General features: G+C 41.3%; 1 protein-coding gene across 3 annotated transcripts; it reads right to left on the minus strand.

Moving 5' to 3' along the window:
• Nucleotides 1-1,880: 1,880 nt before the first annotated feature.
• LOC110492067 (kelch-like protein 21) lies at nucleotides 1,881-19,699 on the minus strand. 3 transcript variants are annotated; one of them, XM_036946969.2, is made up of 5 exons: nucleotides 19,567-19,699; nucleotides 9,838-10,962; nucleotides 4,685-5,096; nucleotides 4,355-4,427; nucleotides 1,881-4,207 (listed from the first exon to the last, which is right to left on the minus strand). In XM_036946969.2, the coding sequence occupies exons 2-5, from the start codon at nucleotides 10,910-10,912 to the stop codon at nucleotides 3,881-3,883; spliced, it is 1,887 nt and encodes a 628-aa protein (XP_036802864.1). In that variant the 5' UTR covers nucleotides 10,913-10,962; nucleotides 19,567-19,699; the 3' UTR covers nucleotides 1,881-3,880. The 3 variants fall into 3 exon arrangements, with proteins under 3 accessions (XP_036802864.1, XP_036802862.1, XP_036802863.1); XM_036946967.2 differs by lacking the exon at nucleotides 19,567-19,699 and adding an exon at nucleotides 18,892-19,109; XM_036946968.2 differs by lacking the exon at nucleotides 19,567-19,699 and adding an exon at nucleotides 11,143-11,384.
• Nucleotides 19,700-25,359: the final 5,660 nt, after the last annotated feature.

A 25,359-nucleotide genomic window follows, 5' to 3' on the forward strand; every position in this document is an offset into this window, starting at 1 on the left:
GCCCACCATTCAGATTATACTTTGGCACACCAAGCCCAAAAAGTTTGAGGACCCCCGGACTACAACTACCCTTTAGTCTCCCATCCAGGGTTTTAACCAAGCCTAGTGCTGCTTAGCTATGATATTTGTCACTGTCTATTACCAATGCGCTATCTAGAGAATGATTGTTGAGAGATCTAAATAGATTCACTGTTGCTATTGAAGTCATTCATTCATTTGTAGACAAACTGGAATTAAAGCCAGACTAAGTCAGCACAGATGGAACTATCCAAGCAGAAGACACATCTCCTTCAAATGTTGACATTTTTGTTGCGTTTTCAACCAAACACAATTCAATATTACTTTTCTAATACAGTAAATAGCCTAAAGTTAAGGCCATTTTACAAACTAATGTAACATTCAAATTAGTAACACATCCATGGCCACATTTTGAGGTTACTGTAACTTTACATTTCTTCTTATGTAATCATATAAAGCATGCATTTTCAAGATACAGATAACTGCCAAACTAATGGAAACACTTGAGTAAATGAAGGTAAGTGTGCTTCTTGAGTTAATTAAGCAATTAACATGCCATCATGCTTAGAGTCATGTATAAAAATGCTGGGCAGGTTATTATTTTGGCTCCCATGGCTATGCCCCCACAGCATGACAATGGCACCATCCACAGGGCACGAGTGGTCACTGAACGGTTTGATGAGCATGAAAACTATGTAAACCATGTACCATGAGGTGTCTCAGTCACCAGATCTCAACCCAATTGAACAATTTTGGGAGATTCTGAATTGGCGCCTGAGAAAGTGTTTTCCACCACCATGAACAAAACACCAAATTACGGAATTTTCATGGAAGAATGGTGTCGCTTCCCTCCAATAGAGTTCCAGACACTTGAAGAATCTCTGCCAAGGTGCATTGAAGCTGTTCTGGCTCGTGGTGTCCCAACGCCCCATTAAGACACTTTATGTTGGTGTTTATTTTGGCAGTTACCTGTAGCATGCAATGGCCAGTCACAGGTCTGTGGAGATGTTCACAATTGCTGTAATAATCTGCCAGAATCTTGGAACAGCATTGATCACTTACTTTTAATGTAATCTCAACCACAATCTAGGTAATTTGGTTCTGCTATTAGATGATAACCCAATCTGTTGTATAAATAAACAGAACATCTGACATGTGCTTTTAAAGGGTTGAAAGCGTAGTGATGGACATTTGGGTGACAACTAAACCAAAAATCAGACATTGTTTTTCCATTGGAATTTGGTGGTGCTTGTAGATGGTTAAAAGCATAGTGATAACACATTGGAAATTCCAACTAAAACTTTTCCAGTCTTTTAGACTGGGTGAATATAGGTTGTAATGTCATTGATCAACGTTATCAACCAATTATACAATTATCTGCGTTGAAATGACGTGGTGTGCCCGGCCCGGTGGGCATTGCAGTAGCCATGTTTGTCTAAATGAATGGCACACTTGGAGAGTTGCGCAGTACAGAAGAACCTCACCCGGTGGAAGCCCCTACTCAGCCGAGTAGACTATGAAACCCCTCAAGACATTTCCCTACTCTGTGGACTTCATATTCATTTTGCCTGTGCATTGGGGTCTGACAATGAGCTTCAACTCGTCTTAAGCTGCTTCCAGTCGTCACTGGCCAGGCCATCATTGTAAATTAAAATTTGTTCTGGTCCTCACCTTGATAAATAAAAGGTTACATGTAATACTTAAAATACATAATAACCTTAAATTATTTAAGGTTATTAAGTTTGCGTTTTTACACTGTACATCAGTGATGAGACAAATCAAGCCAATAGGTCAGTTTGTGAGAAGTGAATGTAAATGAATGGGATTGTCTTGCATCAAATCAAGTCAAGCAGTAAACAGAATTAAGTAACAGTCCTGCCTGCAGTTTTATTGTGATAACACTCACTGTAAAGGACATCACTACAACACAAAAATGTTTGAACAAACGACTTGTATGAAAACTAAGAAAACACAAAAAACATAATAGCATTCATGTAAGTACACAATACTAAAAATGACTTTAGTCAAACAATGTTACAGAAATAAGCTGAGAATGTGTTATTACTTCCAGTTGAGTGGTCGTTTTACCAAGATCTATTTTCATATGTACCTGTGCCTCCTGTTGCAATGGAAAAAACTAACATTATCAGAAATAACACTATAAAAACATACATTTTCATAAATAAAATGAAACCATTCTAATAAAATAAAGCATATATAATGAAGGCAATCTTCAAAGAAAATATGACCAGTAATTCATGCAGGCTAGATTGGTAGTCATGCCAACAAAGTCTGAAACAGAGTCAGTCCGAATGAGGGAGAGGAAAATGGTGATCAGCATCTGATAGAACATTGTCATTAGCCCCATTTATACCTGCATCCTTTGCCCTGATCTTGTCCACATTCTGATTGTGCCCACATTTTTAGACAGGTGTAGATAATTAAAAGACACATTGTGATCTGATTGTGATCAGATCATCCTGCCCACTTCCAGGTGTAAGATATTCAGACACAATGCGTGTCTGACTACAAGTCTAGACAGATCTGGACAGAGAAACCATTTATATAATAATTATTCCGCCCTCTAAAATCATTGACAGGTGGGACCATTATAACTGATTAGATCAACATGTCAAACAATAAATCAATATTATTTTGAAAGAATAGCTATGAAATCATTTGTATAAAAAGGAAGGGACCAGGAAATCTGGTCACAATGCCGACACAGTGGGAAAGGGGACACCTAGACATTCGCACAACTGAATGCATTCAACCGAGATGTGTTGTACGCATTTCTCTGAATCAGAGAGGTGTGGGGGGCTGCCTTAACATTCAGGGCACCAGGGGAGCAGTTGTTATTGTTGGTGCCTTGCTCAAGGGCAGAAAAGCAGATTTTCCCACTTTGCCAGCTCAGGGATTTGAAAAAGTGACCTTTCAGTTACTGGCCCAACGCTCTTAACCTCTAGGCTACCTGCTGCCCTGGACAAATAACAGACATTTTAAAATCATGTGTAGACACGTTTCTTGAAATGTTTGCACAATCAGAATGTAGACAAGATTAGGACAAAGGACCCATGTTAGCACCAGGTATAAAACAGGGATATAGAAATAGAATGAGAACTCATCTACGGAATCGATCAGCCCAGTCCCAGTTGCATCATATGCAACCATGTTCTGATTCCACCCTATGGTTCCATAACAGGTTCCTAGCAGTATAGCTCTGGACAAATCTCCAGATACATCTCTCAACGATGATCAAATCTGGTTTAGTGCTCAAAAACCTTTTTGTGGTGGTGTTGGCTTTTGGAATGTATGGGCTCATGCCATTGATTCTGAAGGATGATGTTGGCTCTCACTCTAAACAACCGAAAAGTGGAAAACAGCTCCATAGTTACTTGATTATGTAAAAAAAGTAAAATGACACAAGCATAATCAAGACGAAACACTACTACTGCCTGCCCATGTATGGGCAGCTTGTGCTTTCCCCAACATGAGACCTTCATACCCATCCAGTCTATTAGTCCAGTCAATAATAGGCAAACTGAACGTGAGCTATGACAGAGTGGCAGGCAAGTAAATAACAAGGGGATGACACAACTGCACACATGCTCTGTCACAGAAGTGACACAGTGTAATGTAATGACAGTCCTATAGTGATCTCATCCATGCAGGACAATTTGATCATTATAAGCAGTTAATCTCTATAACCGCATTCACTATAAGCAGAGTGCACTATAACGTTTTTCTACTGTCTATCTGTAGTATCATAATGAGGTGTATGTTTTCACAGTAAACCTAAAATGGCACTAATGGCTGAAACAGTAAGGATGATATCCCCTGAACCATTAGTCCATGTAGTGTCTTACACTGGGTTGACGTCGTGGTTCTGGTTGAGATTGAGGTTGTGGTTGTGCAGGGCCTGGTTGCGGTGGTGTCGGTGCAGGTGGATGGAGTTGGCCTCGGGCAGGTCAATGGGTTCAAAAGTGTTGGATACGGCGGGCATGAACTGGCGGAAGATACTGACACTGCCATGCCAGAAGGTGGGCTGGGGCAGGCGGCCCGTGGGGGTCCAGGTACGGGTTGAGGGGTCAAAAGCTTCCACCACATCAGACAGCTCAAACGTGTTGTCATATCCACCAGACACAAAGAGACGACCGCCCAGGGCTGCCACACTGCCTCCTACATGGACCTGAAGAAGGAAAAAATGTGATCACCAGTTGAGAATGCAATTACAGATACACATGCATGACATATTTTGATAAGAAATACTATTGTCAAGGCTGATGGAAAAAGTATGTCAAGCCATAAGACTTAACACCTTGAGTGTGTCACATACCTGTGTCATGGGGCTAATCTTGTCCCATCCATTCTTCTGAGGGTTATAGACGTCGACCTCTGCCGAGTCATCCCTAGAACGCAAGATTCTACAGTGAGAAATGTCACGCCTAGCCAAAATCATATAGCATTCATCTTCCTTTTGCCTGTTTGCTGATGATGGGCAGTTTTTTCAACATTAGAACAGAATAATTGACCTGTATGTAATACCACATTATGTAGAGTTTTTTTTTTTTTTATCTCGTCCAACTGTTATAAAGTTGATCCCATTGAGATTAAAAACGTTTTTTTTTTTTATAAAGTCGCACATTCCTGTCCATATTCTCCTCACCTGACAAAGTATATGAGCCCATTGAGAGTGACTGTTTTGGGAGCGAAGGACCACGGCGGCAGCTCGCCACAGTTGACTAGGGTCCATCGATTGGCTTCCGAATCATAGCACTGGATGGCCATGTTATCCTCCCCAGTGGTGGTCATGGAGCCAATGGCGTAAAGGCGTCCCCTGCACGTGGTGGTGGAACAGTTGTCCATGGCGTGCAGCATGGGGGGCAGGGCCTCCCAGCAGTCCAGCGCGTGGTCGTAGCGCTCCGTGCTGTCTGGCGCCACCACATACAGCTGGCCCTTGAGGACACAGGAACTGTGGTACTCCCGGGCTTTCAGCATGGGCGACACCTCGGTCCACTCATTGACACTGGAGTTGTAGCGCCACACGCCGTCGTAGAGTCGCGAACCGTCAGATCCTCCTAAGGACAGGAGAGAAAGGTGTCAGAGATGGAAGAGATCCACAAAAATACAAGTAGCTACAGTGCATTTGGAAAGTACTAAGACCCATTCATTTTTTCCATATTTTGTACAGCCTTGTGCTAAAATGAATTAAATAAAACATTTCCCTTAATCTACACAAAATACCCCATGATGTCTTTAAGTCTTTAGAAAGTCTTGAAAAATAAATAAATGAATAACTTATTTACATAAGTATTCAGACACTTTGCTATGAGACTCGAAATTGAACTCAGGTGCATCCAGTTTCCATTGATCATCCTTGAGATGTTTCTAAAACTAGGAGTCCACCTGTGGTAAATTCAATTGATTGGACATGATTTGGAAATGCCTGTATATATAAAAAAGGTCCAACAGTTGATAGTGCATGTCAGAACAAAAACCAAGCCATGAGGTCGACGGAATTGTCCGTAGAGCTCCTAGACAGGAGTGTCAAGGCCCAGATCTGGGGAAGGGTACAAAAACAATTCTGCAGCATTGAAGGTCCCCAAGAACACAGGGCATCCATCCTTCTTAAATGGAAGAAGTTTGGAACCATCAAGACTCTTCCTAGAGTCAGGGAGGTGAACAAGTCAGGGAGGTGAACGAGAACCCAATAGACACTGACAGAGCACCAGAGTTCCTCTGTGGAGATGAGAGAACCTTCCAGAAGGACAACCATCTCTGCAGCACTCTACCAGTCAGGCCTTTATGGAAGCCACTCCATAGTAAAAAGGCACATGACAGCCCGCTTGGAGTTTGCCAAAAGGCACCTAAAGACTCAGACTATGAGAAACAAGATTCTCTGGTCTGACGAAACCAAGATTGACCCTGTGGCCTGAATGCCAAACGTCATATACGTCACTACGTGACACCATCACTACAGTGAAGCATGGTGGTGGTAGCATCATGCTGTGTGGATGTTTTTCAGCGGCAGGGACTGGGAGACCAGGGGAAAGATGAACGGAGCAAGGTACAGAGAGAGATCCTTGAAGAAAACCTGCTCCAGTGCGCTCAGGACCTCAGACTGGGGCGAGGGTTCACCTTCCAACAGGACAATGACCCTAAGCACACAGCCAAGACAACACATGAATGGCTTCGGGACAAGTCTCCGAATGTCCTTGAGTGGCCCAGCCAGAGCCCGGACTTGAACCCGATCAAACATCTCTGGAGAGACCTGAAAATAGCTGTGCAGCGACGCTCCCCATCCAACCTGACAGAGTTGAGAGAATCCGCAGAGAAGAATGTGAGAAACTCCCCAAATACAGGTATGCCAAGCTTGTAGCATCATATCCAAAAATACTTGAAGCTGTAATTGCTGCCAAAGGCACTTTAACAAAGTACTGAGTAGAGGGTCTGATGACAATGTAAATGTAATTTCATTTTTTTATATACATTTGCAAAAATGTCAAGTCTGTTTTTGCATCGTCATTATGGAGTATTGTGTGTAGATTGTTTTTCTCATCAATTTCATCAATTTTAGAACAAGGCTGTAACGTAACAAAATGTGGAAAAAGTAATGGGGTCGGAATACTTTCCCGAATGCACTGTGGTGCTTATTGAAAACCCTTTGCTGGTCGAGCAGAAGTTCCCAAGAGGTCAACCTGACATGAGATCTGGGTATCTGTCACGATCGTGTGTAGACGGACCAAGGCGCAGTGTGATTGGAGTTCCACATCTTTATTATGTGAAACTTAAAACAAGAAACCAACAACGACCGTGCAGTACTGAGGTGCAACATGCACCGACTCAAAACAAGATCCCACAAAACACAGTGGGGAAATGGCTGCCTAAATATGATCCCTAATCAGAGACAACGAGAAACAGCTGCCTCTGATTGGGAACCATACCAGGCCAACATAGAAATAAACAAACTAGATTTAGTCACACCCTGACCTAACCAAAATAGAGAATAAAAAGGCTCTATGGTCAGGGCGTGACAGTATCAGCTTTATGTGGAAGTGGCCCTCCACAATATTTGCAGTTTTTTTACATGATGATTAACTTGGAAACTGATGCTACGAGTCCACCAGACATCCCACCAGGGGTCTTTTCACAAATCCAGAACAAATTCAAGAAAGCGTACAGTATTATACAGAGCCATTATTGCATGAAACTCCGTTCCATCTCATATTTTTCAAATGACAGCAAACCTGGTTTCAAAAAACAGATAAAGCACCACCTCATGGCACAACAATTTGACCATGATGTATACACAATACGTGTACGTATTGATATATAGGCTACGTGGGACTTATTAAAATTGATGTAGTTCTGTCCTTGAGCTGTTCTTGTCTATTAAAGTTCTGTATTATGTCATGTTTCATGTTTTGTGTGGACCCCAGGAAGAGCAGCTGCTGCTTTCGCAACAGCTAAATGGGGATATGCAATTTCAATAGTTTAATCAAATGCAATATCTTCTTTCAGTTTCCTGGCCATGTGCTCTACTCACATTCTGTGTCCTTATGTAGTTTCACCTTGTAGATGTAATGACAATATTGCCACAAGGGCATTGAATCAAAGGTACCCTACTAAATCAACCTGAAGACACCTTTCATAAAACCAGCCCATTTCCCAACCATGTGTTCTGTGCTACAGCCATTTGGTCCTTCTGATCCTGCTGCCAGCAATGGTATGTATGAGACCACTGCTAATGATTTATGACCCCTATCACTGACCAGCATTACAGGCAGCGTTAGAGGGCTTGGGATATTTTCTCAGTGGAAACACTGTCTTTTCCTGAACCTGAAGGCCACTCGGTAATGATGATGATTGCCCTTCATTTAGACCTGGGTTCAAGTAGCCTACTATTTAAAATCACTTACAATATGTTATCTGTGCTTGATTGAGCTTGTCTGGCTTAACAAAACAATAGTCCCAAAATGGCAAAACCTGCATGTCAGGCACTACAGGCAGCTTCAAATACATACTCAAAGTATAATACAGATTTCAAATTGTATTTGAACCAATGATGTACACTACCGTTCAAAAGTTTGGGGTCACTTAGAAATGTCATTGTTTTTGAAAGAAAAACACTGTTTTATCCCCATAAAATAACATCAAATTGATCAGAAATACAGTGTAGACATTGTTAATTTTGTAATTGACTATTGTAGCTGGACATAAAAAAATGGAATATCTACATAGGCGTACATAGGCCCATTATCAGCAACCATCACTCGTGTTCCAAATGGCACGTTGTGTTAGCTAATCCAAGTTCATCATTTTAAAACACTAATTGATCATTAGAAAACACTTTTGTAATTATTTTAGCACAGCTGAAAACTGTTGTCCTGATTAAAGCAATAAAAAACGGGCCTTCTTTAGACTAGTTGAGTATCTGGAACATCAGCATTCGTGGGTTCGATTACAGGCTCAAAACATTTCCAGAAACAAATAACTTTCTAATGAAACTCGTCAGTCTATTCTTGTTCTGAGAAATGAAGGCTATTCCATGCGAGAAATTGCCAAGAAACAGAAGATCTCGTACAATGACGTGTACTACTCCCTTCACAAAACAGAGCAAACTGGCTCTAACTAGAATAGAAAGAGGAGTGGGAGGCCCCGGTGCACAACTGAGCATGAGGACAAGTACATTAGTGTCTAGTTTGAAAAACAGACACCTCTCACAAGTCCTCAACTGGCAGCTTCATTAAATAGTACCCGCAAAACACCAGTCTCAACGTCAACAGTGAAGAAGCGACACCAGGATGCTGTGTTATTTTGCCCATCTTATTTATATTGGCCAGTCTGAGATATTGCTTTTTCTTTGCAACTCTGCCTAGAAGGCCAGCATCCTGGAGTCGTCTCTTCACTGTTGACGTTGAGACTGGTGTTTTGCGGAGGAGTATTTCTGTCTAATAAAGCTCTTTTCTTCTTTTGCTCTGATAGGCTGGGCCTGGCTCCCCACTTGAGAGCCAGGCCCTACCCATGGCTGCACCCCTGCCCAGTCATGTGAAATCCATAGACTAGGGCCTAATTCATTTATTTCAATTAACTGATTTCCTTTCGTTGAATTTCGTTAAATGTTGCATGTTGCGTTTACATTTCTGCTCAGTATAATTTCAAAACTATGCATTAAGGTAATCATAGTATAAATGTGGAAAAACAAATGTAGACATTAATAACTGCATTTCTATATCTTCCAAAATATTTTTTACAATAGTTGGGGAGTGCCAAGATGGGGGAACAGTGGCTCTAAAGAGTGTCAGTCATCTTGTGTATATATAAATATTTCATGTGAATCCAGGTCTGTCTATCAGTGATGAGCCCATGGACCACTGCTGCAGTCTTAGCAGGACACCATACCCCTCCCGCCTAGCTAACTCACCTTAACTCTCTTCTCTCTCAAATATAGCAAGAGTAGCTGGCTGCTGTGTTTTATTTATACTCACACTGCCTGCCTGCTATTTCATAAGATGCAAAATGGCTGGAAAGCTGCAGAGCATTCTGGTAACAGAGTGACTAAGACACCACACAGCAACTATAACCACTTACTGTATGTACACTGCAGTCCATTGTAAAGTTAAACTCAATGTAGATTATAGCTGGATACAATAATGTGTTTGAACATATTGCCTGTGTTAAATCTTAAAAGAAAGATGTTATGCTGCTATATCCAGTAAAATCAATACCTTTTATACTTTGTCACATGTAAAACTACTTATTACCTTTCAAAAATCCATTATAAAGTATACCTGTATGATCAGGGCATTGTCAACTTACCTGTGACATACATATCGTTGCCCAGGGCAGCTATACTGTAGCCCCCTCCCAGGTGATCAGGGAACTCAGCCAGATAGCGCCACTGTCCAGTCTGAGGGTTGTAACAGTCCACAGTGACCAGCTCATCGCAGTCCTGGTCACAGCCTCCTACCACAACCAGGATCTCAGCCAGTCCGGTTGAGGGCCGTGGCCGCATGCGCTGGCAGGGTCTGTCGTGGCGGTCGTACTCACACGACTGGAAGCTCCGGGCCTCACTCACCATTCTCAGGCAGGAGGGGGAGAGGTAGACCAGTGGGTCACTCTCCACGTGGGCGAGTAGATAAAACCGGCGCACGAAGGGTAGTCTCACCTGCTGCAGCAGCTCGGGCCAGTAGTGGAGCCGCCTCTGTAGGTCTGCTTTGATCCAGCGCACCGCAATCTGATAGGCCGTCTCCTCCTTGTCCACACACAGCGCGTCGTCCGACACAAACTCCAGCAAACGTTTCCAGGGCAACCGCTCAAAGTCCTTGCCTTTGGCCAGATCCACAATGTTCTTGAGGACAAAGCGGCGTGCGCTGACGGCTAGATCGCGGCAAGCGTAGGCCTCGGCAAAGTCCTGGATCTCCAGGCAGTTGGAGACGTCTAACCTCTGCTCAAGGAAGGCACAGCAGGCCTCTTTGACCGAGGGGAACTGGAACAGGTCGGCAGTCTTCAGCAGAAGATCTACATTATCCTGGGTGACTGTGACTCGGCCTGTATAACAGAAGTCCACCAGCAGGCCCAGCAGTTCAGCAGACACCTCGTGAAGGACCACACGGTCCATGGCGCTCTCTCTCAATGTCCCGGCGAACATGGCCCTGAAGTAGGTGCTGGCTGCGGCCAACACGGTGCGGTGGCAGTGGAACTCCTGGCCCTCGGCGCACAGAGTGATGTCGAAGAACTTGCGCTCGGCACGGAGCTCGTGTATCCCCCGGAGAAGGTTGAAGGCGTGGGCCGTGTCGAAGAAGGGCAGCGTGGACGGCTGCGTCTGGATCACTGGCTTCTCAGATATCACTCCTCCCTCTAACCCCCCTCTGTTCATCACTCCTCCCTCCATCTCTCTGTTTGGATATCTCAAAGAGGTTGTACTCAGAAGATTGGGTTAATCTGAAAAACAGAAACAGCATTAGCATTTCTCTTACAATCACTTCTAAACGGGTTCAGATTCACAGATTCACTCACTGTACCATACTCTTAATACATATCCTACAAACCAAAAACAAACTAAATAAATAAGCAACACTGTAAAATTCAAAAGAGTTAGTGTTTGCAAGGCAAGCTACTTACAGAAACCGGTGGTATTTTCAACACAAATAAGAACCAGCTAAATTACAGTAAAATAAATGATGAGGAACCCCTGCCTGATAAGACCTACTGGGCAAATTAAAACAGGAAAACAACACTGTGAAAAAAGTTGCCTGTGTTCTAGAAGGTACCACTGCAATTTGGACAGCTCCAGTGACTATGAGCAGCTCCCTGTCCGTGTTTAAGAAAGAGAGCTCTGGGTCTATAAATACACCAACAGGCAGTGTCCATTTCCACTGTGTGGGGAGGGGTGTGTGTGTGTGTGTGTGTGTGTGTGTGTGTGTGTGTGTATGTGTGTGTGTGTGTAGTACACCTAATACGTTGTGGATTACCTCAACTCCCATTCCCATATCTCGGTCTGCCTAACGTACATCCTCCTATCAGCCCCCCCGAAGTTAGTTGTCAAACTAGAGCCAGCCAGCCTGCCACTAGCCTGCTGACAGTCACCTTCAGACCCAAACATTGCACTTCCTGTCATAATACCCACAAATCAGCTTGTTAAAAACACAGGACAGACTAAAGCTACCATGTGTTCTAACCAGGCCAAACACAAGAAATACCTACTTGACAAAAAAGAAAGTCTCACAGTTCTCTGAAAACTGTTATAAAACTATTAAATCACCTAGCGTGCCACAGCATAAGGAGAGCTCCCTGGTTTCGCACTGAAAAGTTATAAGTCTGCTCTAATAAGGAGAACATCCATTACAAGGAGGGAGTCTCAAAAGAAAAATGTTACAACGTTTTAGGAGCTGGTTTAAAACTGTGAGTCACTGTGTCGGTAGTGTCGCACGATTCACACATCTAAATAGAAGCCCCTGTTTTTTTACTGGAAGGTTATTTCTCGCTAATGTTGCCTTTAAATCTGTAATCTTCTAGACGTAGCCTATTTGTAAGACGATTATCCGGTCAAATTGTACAATTCATATTGAACATCGACACGGAAGTCGATGCGCCATCAATGCTATTCTACATGTTATGTCATTGGGGAGCTTCAACAGCAACCAGTCATCTGAAGGCTCAGTAAAAACTTTGGGATGGATTCATGGTTACTAGTATCCAACATGATTCCAGGTGGGATTACAGGAAAACCATGCCTACTTGAAGTACACAGGTCTTTATAGAGATGAGCTTCATAAAGGCCTTCCTGGGCCAGAAGAGAAAAAGAAAAGACGCAGTGCGTAGAACCTCAGCGGAGCACACAGCTCACATTCCACACCAGGATTCAACAATGCAGCCAGCAATGCAGCCAGAAAGTTGCGGGAAGGTTGAATGCAAAATAAACATAGGACAACCATGCTCTTACCAAGCTCTAAGAAAGATATGGTTCTCAGAACGTTATGTGCTTGCTGGGCACTCTGCAAATGTACATGAACAACACTGTTTTTTGACAAACATACATGTTAGAACTATATCTGTGGGACACATAGAGAGTAAGGTTAAGTGATTTCCAAAGACCCGAGAGGGGTATTAAGCAATTTACGAGTAGTGTTTACCAACCTAGAATAGCAGAGTGAAAGCGATAGCCTTCACTCAGACCGAGGGAGAGAGCAGAGGTGGGTGGAAGGAAAGAGCACGGGTCGGTGGACTAACTGGCTGGTATGTCAGGACCAGGAGAGGAATACAGAGAAAGTATTGTGACCATCAGGCACCATGTGACTAGAACCTACCCACCAACCCACACAGGAAGCATTTTATGTTTATTGGCAAACGTGGACGATACATGCCACCACCCTCACCACGTTTCATAACAGTAGTGGCCAGTGTGGCCAGGAACTAGGAACTTGAATCATGCTCTATAGTTAGGAAGTATGACCTCCTTGGTGAAACCCCCTAAGATAGTCAACACGGTCAGTCATAGTTCTCAATAAAAAGCCAGTCGTCATCTAATAAGTTGCTGGACTATTTTTCTTGGGTGGGAATGGCTGATGAGCTAAGCTTGGTAATATAGTGGTAATAGATTAATCTATAGGTGTCATTTTCTTCTAAATACACTTGTTCACACCAATGACTGTAGGGTTGACAGTTCAAAATACCAAGAGGTAAATGTCAGACCACATGGTCACAAACAATTTGTTAAGAACATACTTCAGCCTGAAAAAGTCTTCTTTAGGTTATTTTTCTAGAAACATAATATGGCACACATCCTGAAGCCGCAGAGTGAAACCGTAAACAAAATGTTTTTAAAAAAAAAATAATCTTCCCCAGTGATCCTGGAATGAAGTACATTGATCTCCATGAATGTGTGCCTACAGCCAAAAGAGTCATTATGTTATGAAGTGTGGTTTCAGAAAGTCTTCGAATCCAGCTATGAAATGTTTATTTGGAAGCTAGGCCTATTCTGTGTACACGGTTGGGGTAAATCAAAACCAGACTGAACTGTTTTCCTTCCAGTGGGTCCGACTTCACTATGCAGCCAAAACAACAACATATTCCGCTGGCCCCCTGCTGGTAGGCCCTGGTAAACACCAAAGAAGCAAAATCCAAAACCTAATTACTCTCAGTTCAAAACCAACACCAAAATCATGGATCCATAAAGTGCCTAGTCATCACTTTAACTGAGATATAAATAATATTTAAAAAAGAAAGAACAGTGATTAGAAACCCAGGATACATTTGAAAAAGTACTAGCCACCAGCAGGCCAATATAAGCCTGGTCGCAGATCTGTTAGTACTCTCTAATTGCCACATCATATGGTTTGGCAAGAAGGCACTAACTGAGCTGGGACCAGGCTAATATTGCACCTGGTAGGTAAATGTCCATGACAACACAGATGCTGCAGGGCCTGCATACTAGGGGCCTGGAGAACCAACAGAGTGGAGCGAGCTAAAGAGCCAGGTTCTCCACAGCTGATCCCCGTGCAGCCTGGCTTTAAAAAGGCAACAAACCCAGTCAATCACTTTTCACATTCCATCTGGAGAGAAGAGGGAACAGTTTGAGCCCTGAATGTGGTGGGGCTACTTAGATAAGAGTAACACTGGGTGGAGTGGTGGAGGGCAAAGCCTTGTATGCTGACTGATAGCACATTGTCTTTGCTCACCAACCTATAACCTTAAAGTACTTTTCCATAAAAGGCGAGTTCATGTTCTACTTGTCACATGCACCACATCACATGCAAGTACAGTGAAATACTTAACTGGCAAGCCGTACCCAACAGTGCAGTACTCAATATAAAAAAAGTATAACTAATAACAAAATATAATTAATTAAAAAAAAACACATTAAATAAGAGAGAAGCTACAGTATATACAGGGTCTGTGCCAGAACCAAATTTACAATGTGCAGGGATACTAGAGTATTGAGGTAGATATTGGCAGGGATTAGGAGACTGGTAGCAGGATAAATAATAATACATAATATGGCAGCAGCATAAGTGGTGTGTGCGTGCGTGGTCAGATTGTGTATGTAAGTGTGTGGGTGATGGATTAGAATAATGTTCACAGTCAGAGTCATATCTACAGCTAATGGTTCCTCCTAAATGCACATGTACAGTACGTGCAACAGAAATACTTTAGCACAGATCAATTCCCTGCTTTCAGTTCAGACTTCAGTGAACCTCTCTGTTTACAATGTAGTTCACCAACCCAAATCCATAGTAAAAGCCAAATCCATGCAAGTGTTTCAATTTATGATACAAAGAAATGAATCAAGACCACATTACTACAATATCATAAACCCCACAGCATTCATCTTTTTTATTTCTTTCTACCAGTAAAGACAGTAGGCCCAGAGGTATCATGCCCAATCAGATTTGTCCTGTTAAAGAAAATAAACATTAATTGTTTTATTATGACTTTTTTTCTCTCTATGAAATACTAGCTCCTAGTCACTTAGCAATTTTATGAAGTTGGCTTTAGCTAGCCCAAATAGGTTCCCAATCTCCCAATCTCATAACTAGCTACCAAGAAGCCATTTCAGGCTATCAATCAGGTTAGAGTAGCTAGCTTGTTAGCCTCTTTTAGAGATTGAGAGTGAAATACTTACACACTTGTCTCTAACATGTAGGCTCAACATTCACAAACAGTCCCATTACAAGTCAGAATGTTGAACAAACTTCATTTAAACTTACTTTACCTGTTGTCTGACGATTTTGGCTCTATCACGGAGGTAATCTCATACAAAATATCTACAGGGAAGTGTTATCAGCCCAACCGTCAGTATGCTGGTCTGTATATCGGTTTGCATTCACGGTTTTTATTTTCAATATTGATGCAATTCACACGTGACAAACACTTGCACAATATGGCCGAGCCTAACCGAACCAAAAACCGAACGTCAAACACTTCCATCTGATTGCGAGGAAGCGTGCTTCGGGCGACTACGTTCGGTTACATGCGGCTATTGTTAACATATACTCGTTACAGACAGACATTACAGTATGTTGCTTGTAAAAAATATAAGGCTATGTTTTTTAGGGCCCAATTAACAGTCCCATTTTTACCATATTCTTGCCGGGATAAGTATTTTACATGGCCCGTGCACATGCCCGCAAGTTCAGGAATGGGAGTAGGCGTGGGCCGATGTAGGTGAACATCTATTTGAATAAATCCATGGAATATACACCGTCACAAGGAAATACATTTTTGATTCATATTAGGCAGGTCCTAAGAAACATTATAACATTATATTTATTTTCAAAAGAATAGAATGGGATATTTTGAAATGAATTATGTTACTGGTCTGTGCCCCAAGCACATGAAATCAAAAGTTATTTTGTTCATTAAACAGACAAGACACACTTAGGCTACCCTGATCGCAGTCGCACACACAGCATTTAATAGTAGGCTATATTATATAATGAAATATAACAGAGTCAAATACAAATATTTTTCCCAAACAACTTGCGTCATGGCAACGTGTGGAAACGCTGTCATATAAAAAGTGATATTTGGAAATAGAGCCCAAGGCAAGCCCATGTTCTTTGAGCCACGTTTCATCGCTTTCCTACTCTCTTAAGGACGGCAGGTAGCCTAGTGGTTCGAGTGTTGTGCCAGTAACCGAAAGGTTGCTGGATCAAATCCCTGAGCTGACAAGATAAAAATTGTTCTGCCTCTGAAGATGGCAGTTAACCCACTATTCCCTGGTAGGCTGTCATTATAAATAAGAATGTGTTCTTAACCTACTTGCCTAGTTAAATAAAGGTTAAATACATTTTTTTAAACTATACTCTCACTCCGCTTTGTTAGGAAGTAAGCATAGGGTGTTACATTGAAAGTACCTTCATCATGATACCGAAATAAAATAAAATCAATCTATCTTTTCAAAAGCATGCGAGTCTGGTATTCATATTTCACAACCTCTGCAGGCTTTTGGAGTTGCCTTTACGCAATCAAGTAAAATAATAGGCCTTCACTTGATTTAGACTATGTTATTCCATGTTAAATGTTTCTGATCAGTGATAGATGAGCAAACAAAAGACTAGCAATACCACCTCCCCTTATTTGCCCACTCAGAGAATTAACCAAATATACAGACAGCGATTCAGTTAAAATCACATTGGATTGCTTAAGACAAGTCACAGGCTTTTGGTCGGGAGAAGGCCTAGGCTACTAAACTACTGCAGGTGAAGAGCAAAATAATCCACTTGTTAAGCTACATAACATGCTGGCAAAATGTTCTGATCAGTGATAATAAATGAGCCAACTAGACAAGATGATCATGAGCAGCACTCACTTCAACTTAGGCTACAATTAGGCTGTAGAAATGCTAGCTAACAAATATTCAAACAGAGAATCAGTGAAAATAAAAATCTGACATTGATTGATTGATCAAGAAGAGTCCCCATGCTTGTCTCAAAGCAGCGTGAAACGGTGCTGGAATAGTTGACCACACGCAGGTAGGCTATTGCTTCAAATGTACTATAGCAATTGGATGACTTTGGGAGTTTCAGTAAACAACAATTTGATGCCTTCAATTGCTATAGCCTACTTTGTTCCAATATTTTCATAATTCTGTGAAATTGATTCCACACAGTAATTATTTATGGATCCATCCAGTTGTGGTTAAGAAAACAGTGCTTGGGGTGGGCTATGTGAAGAGATGGATGAAGTAACATGCCTAGCAACCATTCAGAGCTTAAGAACGTAGTACATACCAATTAAGCATTAAGGCTGCATTTTATACTAAACCGTAGGCAGAACTTTACCGCAATAATGACTAGATCGGTTGGCAGAAATAAAAGTAAAGGCTTTGTCTCCGGCAATACCTTTAATTTATAAAGAAAAGTTGACAAAAAGTTGGCGGGATGCTACAGTTGGCGGAAAAACGTCTTGGTTTGAAAAGTGTAATATTGTGCACCAGGTGCAATGCGTCAAGAGATTGAAAATATAAGCGACAGAACCTACCGGCGTCACAAAAAGTGGGGTAAACACTTTCCTGTGGATACCCTGTCTCCACCTCCTACCGCCAATAATAATAATACAGGTTATTCAACATTCTGCCTTATAGAGACTATAGCATCTTTTGTAAGGCGACTTTAGACTGAAAATCCACAGAGTAACCACGGTAACAGTCTGAACTTTAGGCAACTAGCTTGTCTAACTATCTCAGCTGGCATGCCTGCTGGCAAGGTTGGTAGACTTTAGAAAGGCAAGCAATAACTAAAACGCAGAGGTCGCGTTAAGAGTTCAGAAATCTGCATTTTCAAAACTCAGACCTTCAGAAAACAAATGGTGTTTTAAACCATTTCTCCTGTGTTCTATATTGAATGTCAAAAGTTTTTTTTTTGTTGCTTCAATAGTGATCATGGGCGTGCAACTATAGTTTTCATGACAGATAATACATTAGTAGAACACATTCGGCTGAAAATAGCTTAATTTTCATCAGATGACAACAGATGTGCAACGCTGTTGGCTAGCAGCCACACATGAGTTTACAATGAAAAGGCAGGGTATCTTTTGCAAAAAAACGATGCACATTTTCTAATGTGCATCCTAGAAAAAATGTAGCCAGCTACATTTCCTAGTATTTTGGTTGAAATCAATCTTGCATTTTATCAAAGAAATGCAGGTTACACTGAGAGAAAAGTAGCTACACATCAATCAGAGCTCTGTCTGCTGATAGAATGCCTGTTGGTGAATTCTCAGAGTGGAGAAGTGTAACTGAAACACAAAATGAGTCTGATGCAGAGCAGAAATTACAATAAGAAATATTGTATAAGATATTTTGTGTGTTTTGTATTTTTTTGTGAGTGAAAAACGCAGAATTGTTTTAACACGAACCCTGCTAAATGTAACGTTACTGAAAACACTGAAATTCCTTTAAATATTTTACCCAATTTTTAGCAGAGATGCATATTTAGTTTCTTTAAAAAAAAAAATAACCAGGATACAGGCATAGAATTGGGCATAATGATTATTGCTCTACATTGCAAGAAAAAGCTGTTTCAGGTGTTTGAATGAAAAAATATCAAATTTATGGACAGGGGCTACCACAGGCATTCACTTTGTGCCCCCTCCGATTTTGGGGGTGCATGTCACCCCTGAGTAGGCCTAATCCGCATTAGATTCTGTTCATTATAAACAAGGGAAACTATTCAAGATGGACAGGTATCCTACGAGTTACCCGTGTCTTTGTTTATGCGATATAACAGCATATACCACCTCCTATATCACGTAGAACTCCATTATTATTTAATGTCAGTGTACAGTCCAATCACGACGGTCTCCTTTCCATCGAGGAAAAACCTTCTTCGCAGACATAAAATATATAAAACATTAAGTAAATACACTTACCAAATGTAACGTATTCTAGTCAACGTATGGGTTATAGTTTTAAAAGCTTTACATTTGTTTACATTTCCTATCTGAAAATAAACTTTGCTGTTGCTTCCCTTCTCCAGTTATCTGCGCCATGATTCCGCGTCGTGTGAAGAATTGGGACAGCCACAGTTTATACATTGTATTTTCCAGATACTCTAGTGGCCGCTCTAACCATGAAAATAAACGTATTCAAAAATGGAAGGCAGGAGGCGAGATCAGGTGGGATCCTTCTAGCCAATGAGAGGGCAGAAGCATGTGAACAACAGGTACAACTGTTTCCACTGGTAACCAAAGCCAGATAGTCAAAATGGCTATATTGTAAAGATGAATAAAATAAAATACATGTACTTTTTCGTCTTCATTTAAAGTTAGGGTTAGGCATAAGGTCAGCAGCGTGACAAATGTTAGGAAGACGACTTTGTGGCTATGGTAACTAGTGACGACCAGGCACAACTCCCAAATAAAATGTCACCTCTCCTACTTATATCAGTACAATCGTAACAACCCCAATCATTACGAAACGTATATTTGATCAAATAAGGTACACGTAGCACATAAGCCATTACATGTGTTGTTCACCAAATTCGACACACATTGACCACACAAAAACTCCTCGCTTGGTGAGTGAAAATAACGAAAAACCGCCACCTGCTGGAGATGATACATTTTGGCCCCAGTTATCCCTCTCGCTTCGACTCTTCCTCTCTGGTACAGCCTCCAAACGTGCTTCTTCTTCTTCTTCTTCTTCTTCTTCTTCTTCTTCGGTATAGTGACGGTCCACACAAACAAATGCTGCCACCTACTGTGCCAAAGGCCTGTGCTATACGGGATCCTTTGAAAGTCCATACCCCATTGAAGCTAACATTTAAAAGGATTAAGGTAAGGGTTAGGATTATGTAATGGTTGCTTTTTGGGTCAGGGTAGGGGTTAGGGTTACGTTTTAGGGTATGGACGTCCCAAGTAACACATATTGCACTCACCCTGTGCCAAATGCTCCTCATTGGATACAGTAGTTGGCACAGTGTGACATTCACAACGTGTGGTTACATACAATGTAGCTAAAACCTAAAACTACTGGATATATTTTTTTTTATCACCATATTTATCCTTAACAATCATTTTTTTTGGTGTCATCTTCATGCTATTGCTTGAATCTGCATCATGCAGTTATGGGCTATTCTTTCTTATTTAAATTGAGAAAATATGTTGCAAATTAAACCACATTGCACGCATGAATTGTCAACATTTAGTTATGCTTTTGTTATAAAATATACATTTTATTTATTAGAAGCGCCCCCTCCCTTTCAATAGCCAAGAAACTGAAAATCTCGTTCAACACTGTGTACTACTCCCTTCACAGAACAGTGCAAACTGGCTCTAACCAGAATAGAAAGAGGAGTGGGAGGCCCCGGTGCACAACTGAGCAAGAGGACAAGTACATTAGTGTCTAGTTTGAGAAACAGACACCTCACAAGTCCTCAACTGGCAGCTTCATTAAATAGTACCTGCAAAACACCAGTCTCAACGTCAACCGTGAAGAGGCGACTCTGGGATGCTGGCTTCTAGGCAGAGTTGCAAAGAAAAAGCCATATCTCAGACTGGCCAATAAAAATAAAAGATTAAAATGGGCAAAAGAACACAGACACTGGACAGAGGAACTCTGCCAAGAAGGCCAGCATCCCAGAGTCGCTTCTTCACTGTTGAGACTGGTGTTTTGCAAACCCACAAATACTTAAAAACCTCTTGGTACTAGGGGGCAGTATTTTCATTTTTGAAAAAAAAACGTTCCCGTTTTAAACAGGATATTCGGTCAGGAAAAGATGCTAGAATATGCATACAATTGACAGCTTTGGATAGAAAACACTCCAACGTTTCCAAAACTGTAAAGATATTGTCTGTGAGTATAACAGAACTGATGTTGCAGGCGAAAGCCTGAGAAAAATCCAATCCGGAAGTGCCCCAGGTTTTGAAAGCGCTGCGTTCCAATGACTCCCTATTCAGCTGTGAATGTACCATCAACGAGCTTACGCTTTCTACATATTCCCCAAGGTGTCTACAGCATTGTGACCTAGTTTTACGCATTTCTGTTGAAGAATAGCTGTAGGCAGCCACATTGCATAAGTGCATAAGTGAGAGATTCTCGCGTAAAATACAGAGGTAGCCATTACTCCAATCGGTCCTCCTGAAAAATGAATTGTTGAAATAGCATCAGATTGATCAGAAATACAGTGTAGACATTGTTAATGTTGTAAATGACTATTCATCTGGAAACGGCAGGTTTTTAAAGGAATATCTAAATAGGCGTACAGAGGCCCATTATCGGCAACCATCACTCCTGTGTTAGCTAATCCAAGTTTATCATTTTAAAAGGCTAATTGATCATTAGAAAACACTCAAAATATTGCTTTTCTTTCAAAAACAAGGACATTTCTAAGTGACCCCAAACTTTTGAACAGTATATAAAACACAGGCAGTATATAAAACACAGGCAAATCATGTTTTTGACTGCAGTGGGCCTTTAAGAATTATTTCATCAGATGGTGTATTGTCTCGTCTTCTGAATATATTCAGTGAATCATTCCAGCCTCCTCCATCATGTCTTTGGGTGGGTGGTCAAAGTCTCACATTGTCTAATGAATACCTGGCTTGCAACCAAACCAGGCCTCATTATCATGGGCTTTCTCCTAGCCAGGGCCCAGCTTGGAAATACATATTTATTTAGATAAAGTCTCTGCCTCAAGGCTTGTCAAACCTTATCTTGATGTAGAACATGTGTGCATATATTCATGCCCACTTCCCACTGTTAATCCACTTAAAAGCTTCTGATGCGTGAGACATCTATTTTTAGATAGTGGTATGGCATTTAATGATGTGCCTTGCTGTTTGATTTGTCTTTTTATTTGTCTTGGAATATGCTGGCTGTCTTGATCCAAAGACCGACTGGCTTTGAGTGGACAGTGTAATATCCATACAGCTATTTGTGTTGCCATATCCTCAATACATAATAACAAAATCAAATTAAAAATGTCATAGTATGATAGTTATAGTTCTTCACATTACAATTAATTGAATGTCTTGAGACTGATAGATGCTGGTGAAAGTCAATCAAAGATAATCCTCTTTGTAAAGGTCTCAGTACGCAGGAAATGCAGCTTGTAAAGGCATCACTAGTCACTCAATAACCATTTTGAAGCATATGAAGGAAAACAATGGTACACATGACCTTCATGCTTAATTTACAGAACTGCTTATAATTCAGACCATTCTTTGTACCACTTGTCCGTAAGTGAACAATAATAAGATAATGAGCAAAGAAAGGGGAGTCTTGAATGTAAAATAAGGGTTAAATTACCCCTTGTAGTGCAATTAAAACTGGCCTCTCCATGAACTTTCTCTGGGCTCACTTGAGGTTCCCTCAGGCTGTTTAGGCCAGGGAAATGCTGACAGCACAGTACAGGCTCTACTTATAGAAGGAACATTGATTGCACTATCACTGCAGTTCTCAATTCATTACTTATGAATCTGAGGATACAGGCAAGAGATTGGAGTTGATAACTTTATTATCTTTGTTTATTGCCATCGTTCAATTTGTAGGATTCTTCATTAAATTCCTAGTTTAGATTTGCCCTTGAAAATTTTTATCCAAATCATATTTTTTAAAAGCTTTTGTGTAATTCTTATTTCTGTAAGACTTACCTCATTATATGTCTATTATCATGTATCATTGTCACACCAGGATCTGTTTCACATGTCTTTGTGATTGTCTCCACCCCTCTCCAGGTGTCGCCCATCTTCCCCATTATCCCCTGTGTATTTATACCTGTGTTCTCTGTTGGTCTGTTGCCAGTTCGTCTTGTTTGTCTTGTCGACCAGCGGTTTGTCTCAGCTCCTGCCTTTCCCCCAGTCGCTCAGTTTCTAATCCTCCTGGTTTTGACCCTGTCCTGCGTCTGAACCCGCCTGCCTGACCACTCTGCCTGAGCCTGCCTGCTGTCCTGTACCTTTGCCCCACTACTCTGGATTATTGACCCCTGCCTGCCTTGACCTGTCATTTGCCTGCCCCTGTTGCTGTATTAAACATGGTTACTTCAACAGTCTGCATCTGGGTCTTACCTTCATACCTGATCGTACGAACTGGCCATGACTGACCCAGCAGACCCGGGCCAGCGGTGCAACGCCATCTCCTCCCAAGGAGCCTCCATTGGTAGGCACAAGCAATTACTTTGTGGTCTTATGGAGGGGGTCCAAATGTTGGCTGGGCGCCATGACCGGTACAGGACGGCAGGACGACTTGTATAATGACTGACAAACTGCCCAGAGAATATATGAAACAAAATAGAATAATAGTAAATGTACGGTCGGTAGCGTATTGCTGCCACTCAGAAAAATATTTTTTTATGTCATTATTCCGAGATGAGATCACGCTACTACGTAATAATTGAATAACTCATTATAACAAGAAAGAAAACGCTATAACAAGAAAGATGTCATTATTATGAAATAATCCAGTTGCACATTATTGCTTGGCTTCCTCTCCTGCACAGGTTGACCTCATGGCTGGTTTGCTTGAGTCGATCAACTTTTATTTGCTCCTCGGTTTGAAGCATTTGGATATATTGGTGTCATTGAGCAATATAGATGGTGTTGTCATTAGTTTATGTATATTGTGGAGAATTCTGTGTTCTCTAAGGCTCTACAGGCATAAAAAACATTCAGACCTCCTTGACATAGGGTTATTCCTTATTGATCAGCAGATGCAGCCGTAGGAGTGGTGGTGGCCACTGGAGGGCAACTTTAACACTGGAGCATATGCAGGAGCTCATCGTCATGAAGTTCATCTATTATACTGTTAAAAAGTCACCACTAGCCCAGTACCCTGTCCTAAACCTTAGTCACTTTTCTAGCCAGCTACCACTCTGTACCCTACCCTGCACTCGAGACTGCTGCACTATGTACATAGTCATTGAACACTGGTCACTGTCACGTCTGCTCCTGTCACGTCTGCTCAAATTTTGTTATGTTACAGCCGTATTCTAAAACGGATTAAATCGTTTTTTCCCCTCATCAAGCGACACACCAATACCCAGTAATGACGAAGCAAATACAGACTTTAAGCAATATTAGCACATTTGAAACAAATAAAACAATGGAGATATCACATTTACAGTAGGGCAAAAACGTATTTAGTCAAGCCACCAATTGTGCAAGTTCTCCCACTTAAAAAGATGAGAGAGGCCTGTAAGACAATCACATTGTAGGATTTTTAATGAATTCATTTGCAAATTATGGTGGAAAATAAATATTAAGTATTTGTTACTTTGGTCCATATTATTTCACTGTAATAGGTACTGTAAATTGGACATTGCCGTTAGATGAACAAGAATTTAAGCTTTCTGCCAATATTAGATATGTTTATGTCCGGTGAAATGTTCTTGTTTCTTACAACGTCATGCTAATCAAATTAGCGCACATTAGCTCAACCTTCCCGAGGGTGGGACACCGATCTATAGAGATCCTTGAGAGTTTAAAAGCATGCCAGTCCGGACCTAAGCCTGTGTTCCTGGCCTTAACCCAAGCATCATCTCTTTTATGAATGACTTTGATCATTCCAGAGTGTACCAGGCATTCGATCTACCTTTAACCCTTCATTTTTTTGAAGGGAACATGATTATTGTCACGGATCCCGGTACTGCTGCTCATTCCGTTCACCAGCTCCGAGGTCTACGTCACCGGCCTTCAAGGCATCACTGATCTTGTCGCGTGTTATTTATAGGTTTACACCTCGCTCTTTTGTTTAGGTTACATCCCTGTGTTATATATATATATATACACACACGTGTTTGTTTTGGGCTTCGTCCCTGTCATTTTCATTATGTAATTTATTTTGTGTGGAGAAATAAAATAAAAAATATTAGGCATTCCTGCTCCTGTCTCCTATCATTATACAGCGTGGCAATTATCCACAATAGTGTTGAATAAATCTGCCAATAGGCTCAAAGCTAAATCAGGTTCAGGGATAGATGAAATACAATCAAGATCATTAAAATAAAGATAATGTTAAAAAAAAGAAAGCCTGTTCACTGAAGGGATTAAAGTTCCTCTTTGTGGTGGCACAAGGCTCAGATGTTTGTATTCTCTCATCTTCAACACAAACAACACAAACAACTTTTCTTTGGGGAAGAAAACAGTAGAAACATACAGTACCAGTCAAAGGTTTGGACACAGCTACTCATTCCATGGGTTTTTCTTTATTTTTACTATTTTCTACATTGTAGAATAATAGTGAAGACATCAAACCATGAAATAACACATGGAATCATGTAGTAACCAAAAAAGTGTTATTTGAGATTCTTCAAAGTAGCCACCCTTTGCCTTGATGACAGCTTTCCATACTTTTGGCATTTTCTCAACCAGCTTCATGAGGTATTCACCAGGAATGCATTT

Source organism: Oncorhynchus mykiss, chromosome 16 (genome assembly GCF_057628025.1).
Source record: "Oncorhynchus mykiss isolate SJ-2025 chromosome 16, ASM5762802v1, whole genome shotgun sequence".
Lineage (NCBI taxonomy): Eukaryota > Metazoa > Chordata > Actinopteri > Salmoniformes > Salmonidae > Oncorhynchus > Oncorhynchus mykiss.

Coding starts and splice junctions, on each gene's coding strand:
- LOC110492067 (XM_036946969.2), bottom strand. CDS start 10,912: ATGGAGGGAGGAGTGATGAACAGAGGGGGGTTAGAGGGAGGAGTGATA. Junction 4,428..4,684: donor GGGCTCATATACTTTGTCAG/GTGAGGAGAATA, acceptor CTTGCGTTCTAG/GGATGACTCGGCAGAGGTCG. Junction 4,208..4,354: donor AGATTAGCCCCATGACACAG/GTATGTGACACA, acceptor TTCCTTCTTCAG/GTCCATGTAGGAGGCAGTGT.